Genomic DNA, 8511 nt, shown 5'->3' on the forward strand with positions numbered 1-8511 from the left:
CTACGTGTGCTGTGTTGGGCTAAACCGAGACTTGTCATTTGCACTTATATATTGTTGCTCTTTTGTTAGTTTTGACTGCTTTTATTGTCCTCATTTGTAAGTCGCTTTGGATAAAAGTGTCTGCTAAATGACTAAAAATAAATAAATAAATAAATATTTTTTGTGTAAACATTTTTTCAGGATTCTCTGATGAATAGAAAGAAGAACATTGTTTATTTGAAATAGAAATCTTCTGTAACACTATAAATGTCTTTCTTGTCACTTTAGATAAATTTAATGCATCTTCTCTAAATAAAAGTATTATTTTCTATTAGAAAAAAATGTTCCTGACTCCAAACTTTTGAGAGGTGGTATATATGCTGTCTAAATGTGAGAGCAAAGAAGAGCTGTTTAACAGATGACCTCAAACACAACGAATGAAAGAAAGATATAGAGAGAGAGTAAAAGCTTTGCTGATGAAAACAATCATGGAAGAGAGTAAGATAACTATGATGGCAAAGCTAAAAGGTCAACCTTAAGCACAAATACAACATGACCATGAAAGTTGGCTGGTTAGTGTAAATCTTGCAAATAAGGACAGGTTAAATACATCAAAAGAGCAAAAACTTAAAAGCACTGCTTCCTCCAAAAGCACAGTACAAATCTGTACTTCATTTACTGTAGCAACTGAAAAATTAAAGATGGCACTTTCCCAGACACTCCTATCAAGCATCAGTATGTGGTGTGTGTTCACTCACAGTGGACTGGGGTCTGCTGATGTCCTCAGGATCCAATGAAATGACATCCAGGGGTGGGGCGAGGGCGGGGTCACTGCTGCTTCGCACCAATAGAGGAGTGGCTGATGGGGGAAAAGTCAAAGGACACAGTTATACATCTAAAACACAATCATTCTGCATTTTAAAACCTATGTAAAACAATAGATGGAATGGAATGTAAAACAATGATTTAGACATTGAAAAGTCACTGTAGCAATACCATCATACATGACATTATCATATAGCACTAAAAATTATTTTAGCACCATTGAGATACTATCATAGGTTTCGTTAATATTTTGAATTAGATTGTATTCATATTTTCCATTTTAAAATTGTGTTTTCATCATTTTATTAGCCTTTTTAAATGTCTTTTTTTTTATTAAGATTAAGTTTTAGTTTGTTATTTTAATACTTCAAATTGAAGTAAATGAAAACGAGAAATGTTGCCTTTATGCCTTGGCATAAATAATATTTTTTTATATAATGTTTTATATAATAACACACACACACACATATATATATATATATATGCACATTCACTTTTTTTTTTTTGTAAAGATAAGACTAGTCCATTTGATCTTGGCTCCATTTTAAGAATTAATTTTAATGTAGCATAGTTAATAAAATGTGAATTTTGTAGCATTTTATTTACTTATTTATCTATGCATTCCTTCATTTGTTCATTTTGAACTTCTGTATAAAATAAGTACATTTGAGCAGTTACTTTTATGTCTCATTTTGCATTATTTATTTTGATCTTTTCAGACAGACAAGTGCTGTTACACTAGTTGAACATCACCAAGAGTGTTTTCCTTTTCAGGCACACAATGGATCATAATAAAAATCACACTGAACTCACCACATGAAAGCACAACAATACAGCCTCACGCAACAAAAACACAAAGACATCTGACTGAGTCAGAGCAGCTTTCCGCACACACACACACTCATTAGTCCCGCCAAACCATGTCTCCCATCACACACATTTGTCTGGTTTCCAAAAGAGGGACAAAAGCCAAAGTGCTGGAGCCATCACTAGACTCAGCAGAAACAGCTACGGGAACAGGATGCTAGGACCATCAAAATCAGCTCAGTCTTTTACAGGAACAAAATAAAACCGCGGAAAAATGCAATGAGGGAGTTTTATATCAGGACCGTACAATAGAATGTCCTTGGCCTCCATACTGAAGAGGATCTCCAAGACCTTCTCAGATAAAGCCGGAGACACTGTGACATCTCAAGGATCTGAAGTACACAACTGTGTGGAGCGCTGGCATGGTGGCAAGGTCACTGCTGGTGAAACGGTTAAAGGAGCCAAATCACGAGAAACAGGGTTTTCTATCACAAGGAAAAAGATGCTATGTATCATCTATATATACGAAGCTAAGAAATATGGGAAATATATAAGCAGCAAAAATGACTAATTCAGCAACAGTAACCACACTAATGAGCATATGACCGTCCTACATTTACATATTAACAACTATGCAGTATTGAGCAATTTCATCCACCATAATGAACGACAATGTATACTATGTCATTGAAAGGTTAGCCATTTACACTAGGATGTTTTTTTAATCACATTGTATGTCAATGACCTATTTGTGTACAAGTGCTCTTAAAAAATATAAGCAAAATTTCTGCCAATTTCACAACAGGTCTGTACACACAAATTCTTCCCCCCATTCTTTATTAGTTGCATTTAGCCATTTTTAATAAATACTACTCTGAATGCAATAAATAAATAAACAGTCAAAATTAAAAGGTTATTGCTTCCATAAACTGCAAGAAACCTGTAGTGCTAAATATGTTTTTAGAGTAGTAACAGGGTGTACAAGTTTACATATTAAGGTTTTAGAACAGTGAAAAGTGCTCTTTCTTCTTTTTTAATCAACAAGGATGCAATAAATTGCATTTGCAGTAAAGTGGCAGTAAAGACACTCATAATGTTCAAAAGAAAATTTAAAAGAATGTTCAATAGATGCTGTTCTTTTGAACTTTATATTTAACATATCCTGAAAAATGTATCAGTTTGCACAAAGACATAAAGCTTCACAACTGTTTGCAGCATTGATAATAATAATAATAATAATAATAATAATAATAATAATAATAATAATAATAATAATAATAATAATAATAATAATAATAATAATAATAATAATAATAATAATAATAATAATAATAATAATAATAATAATAATAATAATAATAATAATAATAATAATAATAATAATAATAATAATAATAATAATAATAATAATAATAATAATAATAATAATAATAATAATAATAATAATAATAATAATAATAATAATAATAATAAGTGTTTCTTGAGCACCAAATCAGCATATTACAATGATTTCTGAAGGATCATGTGACACTGAAGACTGGAGCAATTATGCTGAAAATTCAGCTTTGCATTACAACAATAAATTACATTTTAAAATATATTCATATAGTAAACCAATATTTTAAATTATAAAAAATTAACAACAAAAAAAAAAACTTAACACTTTACTATGTGCTGTATATATACATATGTTTTAAAATACAGTACAGTGTAGATTTAAAGTAGCTTCCATAACGCTGATGAGAACTAGTTATCTTGCATGAACTGGTGAAAGCGACAGAACATAATACTGAGGACTTCTGCCAGCCTCAATTAACAGAAAGAGCAAGTCTGCCCCTGAAAAGATACAGAAAAAAAGCACAGAGACCAAAAAACTTTCAAGCACAGTGCTTGAAAAAAGTTACCATTTTCCCTTGTCAAACAGACACTTCCATCAGCAAAGACTGCTCCTATCCTTCAGTCTGCTACTAGAAACCATCAAAAAGGCCTTTCGGTATGATCACACTAGCATAGAAACTCTGATTCAGGTGAAGTCGCTGTGTCCCGGGAGTCATTTTAACAAGGTACTGGAACCAAAAGCAAGCTTTAACACGTCTGCTACAGTAGCTACTTCATTAGGAAGGCATTGATATTACTTTTTGAGAACTCACCAGGGCCATCTTAAAATGTAACTATTGAACTGTATTTCTCTGCATGTCAATGCTGATGTGCATATGAGACAAATAAGGCTAATGAAAGAGACCTAAACAGAAACCCAGACTCTTTTCAGGCCTGAGTTCATTTATGTGACAAAGTTTAGATACATGTTCATCTTTTGAGTGGGCATACATCCTGGGTTTAGTAACTATTATAACTTGACATAAACATCATATTTTAAGAGATTTGTTTGCGTCCTGTGTGTAAGCCACCTTAGAGCAACTCCTAAACCATAACCTTCAATTCCATCGTTTATCTACACCATAAGACCTTCAACATTAGCCGCTAACTACACCCTGAAGACCTCACGAAGGACGCTCACAATAAGAAAGCTCTCAGACCTTCGTGATGTTTATGAATTCTCATAAAGGAGTGTTACATCTGTGCAGTGTCTGGAGTTTCCCTCAACTCCAATCAATCTTCTCCAACCTGCAGAACCTGGTGGAGCTTGCCACTGAACTGCAGGCTCAAGGTTAATCGTCAAGAGGAACGTTCGTGCAAACTAATTTTAGGCATTCATTTCGGTTTTACGCCCCTCGAAACAACAAAGGTAAGAATCTGTGGGAAATCTGTAAAGACCAGTGCGATTCAAGGTAAAACCTTTAATTACTGGCTATTCTGATGCAGGAGTGGAGCAGCCCTTCTAGTGGTTTCATCTTTCAGGAAAAGCACGACAGTCGGAGTGTGCTATGAACGTCTATTCAGCTGAATAAATAACAGAGGCAATCCCACAATATGAATAATCAGCCTGAAACTAAAGAGAATTTGAGTATGAAAATATTAAAGTATTAATAGACTAAAGGTTTGACATTCACAGACCTGAAGTTACATTCAAATGTTTTCATAAGAACTGTTTGCCTTTTATAACAAAAAATAAATAAATGAAATAAAATTATGCAGTAATGGTTTTATTAGTTATGTGAAGGTAAATAATCACAATTTCATCAATACTTACATCTGATTTTAAATTGACACTGCTTTTAATAATTAGTTTTCCTAACAAAAGTTTTATATTTAAAATTGAGTAGAATCAGAAGTTACAGTACTGTAAATATTTTTGTTAAATAATACAAATGTTTTTTTTAGAATTTAGAATAGAATTTTGATTTGCCAAAAAATAACTTCAAATTAAATAAAACAAATCAAATAAAAAATTGTTTAAAAAATGTAAAAGTTGACTTTCAGGAAAATCAGTAGAACTACACATGGATGGTTTAGTAATAAAATAGTTTTACGAGTTAATAACTAAAACTTTAAAAGATTATTAATATTGTAATGTTTTTAATATTAAAACATTAATAGCTAATTCTACCTTTAAATTTGCAATGTTTTTATCAATACAGTTGTTTTACTTCAAACAATGTACGACTAAAAATTTAAAGTACAATCATGAGTTAATGTAATATGTGTTTGTGTGTGTGTGTGTGTGTGTTTGCTTTCCAAAATAACGTAAAATTAATCAAATAAATAAGAATTAAAAATAAAAAGCAATAAACATGAAACTTGACTTCCAAAAACAACAACAAAAATGAACAGCATGTGTTACATTCTTAGTAATGGCATTGTTTGCCTTTTCAAAAAAAAAAAAACAAAAAAAAAAAATCAATAACTAGAAATAATCTTAATTTTCGGCAGTTACAGAGATAAGAAAATGATGCATACACATCTGGCGCCTCTAGCATAGGGGCCAAGATTACGTGCAGAGGATCTATGGGAGAATTCAGAGTCTGGATTTCATCAACGCAATATATTTACGATGGAAATTCCCCATCCTGAATAATGTGCTGCGTTTGAATAGAGATACTTCTGTCAAATATGTTCTTGGCGTAAAAATCAACATAAAGGTCAAGTGAAAAGTCCCGAATTTAACTACACGCCTCAGATAGCTTCCCACTCAACTACAATCCCTAAGCAGTATAAAAATAATAAGAAAACTGCTCTCAAATCTGGGTTTAAACTTCTAGGATGAAGGACAGCATGGCGAATCCTCTTGACCTTTGACCCCTGAGTGGTCTGTCATGTGAAATGGGGTCAAGCGAGCACATTCTTTTAGTCACGCATCGTCTGTTTGTCACAGCTCTATGCTGCGGTTATTCCCATCTGTGTCGAGTCACTACGACAAAAATAAAGATATTCAGCCAAGAGGGGTTGAATGTTACCAAAAATATATAAAAAGGGGGAAAAAAGCATGCACCAACAACCAAATTCAAAGAGAAGTTTGAGACCGACAGTCTGTTAACATGTAATTCTGTCTTATTGGTAATCAATTGCTGACAGGTATGAGCGGCCGCCCACCTCAGGAGCTGCTGGGAGCGGTGTGTGTGTGTGAGAGAGAGAGAGAGAGAGAGAGAGAGAGAGTCTCTGGTTGACGGAACAAAGCGGCGTTCCATAATTACATCTGAAAAAACCCTTTCCTCAATTCTTTCCTTGTGTGCTGACTGAGTAAACATGAACAGCAGGTCTAATTTGTTTAAAGTACACTGCACTAATGTGTCGCCCATGTGTTACCCATGACAACAATCACATATCTTTCAATCAAGATCTCACAAGAAAAACGAGCTTATATGCTTTTATATGGTTAAGTGTGTCTCTTCAGACCCAAATTAAGCTAATTATAATTACTATAAACTAACCCTGTCCATAAAACAATAGCAATTTAGAATAAAGGAATAAAATAAAAATGATGTAGAGTATTTTTACTTTATATTTATAGAGTTTATTTATATTAACAGATCCAAGATTTTACTATTTGGCAGAAGAATTATCTATTGACAACACAACACAACACAACACAACACAACACAACACAACACAACACAACACAACACAACACAACACAACACAACACAAAACAAAACAAAATAAAACAAAACAACTATTTGGAATCGTTTAAAATATTAAATCAAAAAGAAAAACTTGAATGATATGAATGGTCATATATAGCAAACAACAACAATTTCATCGACCAAAACCTAAATTATAAGATAAACAGATCCAAGACTTCACTATTTGGCAGAAGAATTATCTATTTTTAAATATTTTGAAAATATTTTTGCTAAATAACAGAAATGTTTGCTTTTTAATAATAAATAACTTAACTTAAATTAATTTAAAATTAAAAGTAGAATTACTAATTAATATTTTAGTAATAAAACTGAATGAAATAATAAAAATAAAAAATTATTATTTAAAATGTAAATATTTATTTAAAAATTTAAATAAAAAAAAACGTGCATGATTTGTATGGTCATATCACACTTTTGGAGACAAATTTGTCCTTCACTAACTTCATTCATCATTTCCTTGATGCTTTCATGTTTCCTATCGTTTTCCTTGTTGAAGATTTGTTTCAAAATATCTGATTATGAACATGTAAACACGACTTTAATGTGGTTATGGGACAACAATTCATCAAAATACAGTTTGAAATGTTTATCGTTGGCTACTGTTTCACATTTAATAACAGTATTCACTATACAGTGCATGTGGTATATTTACTTGTGTTTGTTACAGGCTAAAATGCCAATTCAAACAATCTCTTGTGTCTCTTCTCGCTCATGTCTGTACAGCAGGTGTGAGGGCGGTCCTTTGAGCTCTGACTGACATCTGTCACGCTGCCAATCATCCTCTGTATCATCTCCACCTCTTTAACCTCACATTTACCCAGTGCTTTAATGTATGTCTTTGACCCACAGACTGAGCAATGACCCACTGCCCCTCTCTAGTCATCTTTATTCAGCAGTCACCACCTGTCAATCACTCTTATGCCCCGCCCCCTGGCAGAATAAAAGCCAAAGTGGCTTAGAAGTTTTGTTTTGGGGAAATCTCATTGTGCTTTTGTACAGGATGGTCTGTTTAACTCTCAGAGACCCACTGTTGGAGAACTGCAAAACAAAGCAATTCAGAAATATCTATTTCTCACTAAACTAAGTCAAAACAGCAGCTCACATAAATTAAAACAACTACACACACTACTGCTGACGGTTTTGCATCAAATTTATGTTTTCAAGTAGAATTTTTTGTTTCTTAATATTGTGTGATGTTTAGCGAAAAGAACAAACGCCAGTTAACACATTTAATTATTCACTTTGCTATAAGGAAAATAAATAAAAAAATCCAATAAATCGACACATATTGACAGCATTTAACCTGTTTTGCCTTTTCAAACCCATATAAATAGAATAATTACTAAAAAATGAATTCATTTTTAGATAATTACTATAAATCTATTCACTTTATAATAAAAATCAAAACCATTTTTATTATTATTTATTAATATTATTAATATTTTATTAAATATTATTCTTATGTATTTTTACTATTATTATATGATATATTAAAAAATAAAAAACAAATGCATATCTTTTTATAAAAATTAATGAATTAAAATAGATTATATCAGAGATTGCAAAGAGAACAGAGACTCGCATTGCGTTTTCAGTGAATTATTCATTCCAGTGCTTCGCTTTTAAACACGAGCTCTGTCATATTCTCTGATTGTCTCTGAAGAGCGCAAGCCCTCACACGTCACACGCGCTGTGTGAAGTAAAGGCTGAACGGATTGTCAACACATCCCACCGCTGTATAGCCAGATGAGACTCATCTGATCGCACATTGTATTTATGCACAGGCACAGTCATTTCCGTACATTCACGTCGTTTCCACACACATTCGCGATAATGTTTTGATTTGTCATGTGTATGT

The 8511-nt window shown here is 32.5% G+C and overlaps 1 protein-coding gene across 1 annotated transcript in view; it reads right to left on the minus strand.

The window, feature by feature from the left end:
* Positions 1 to 8511, minus strand: part of LOC107673991 (partitioning defective 3 homolog B-like) — a 176434-nt gene that overhangs the window by 114632 nt on the left and 53291 nt on the right. Inside the window, exon 4 of the mRNA XM_016467843.1 lies at positions 738 to 838. Within this exon, the coding sequence (XP_016323329.1) occupies positions 738 to 838 (101 nt within the window). The remainder of the gene's footprint in view (positions 1 to 737; positions 839 to 8511) is intronic.

The sequence above is a fragment of the Sinocyclocheilus anshuiensis genome, unplaced genomic scaffold, assembly GCF_001515605.1.
Source record: "Sinocyclocheilus anshuiensis isolate Anshui unplaced genomic scaffold, SAMN03320099.WGS_v1.1 scaffold348, whole genome shotgun sequence".
NCBI lineage: Eukaryota > Metazoa > Chordata > Actinopteri > Cypriniformes > Cyprinidae > Sinocyclocheilus > Sinocyclocheilus anshuiensis.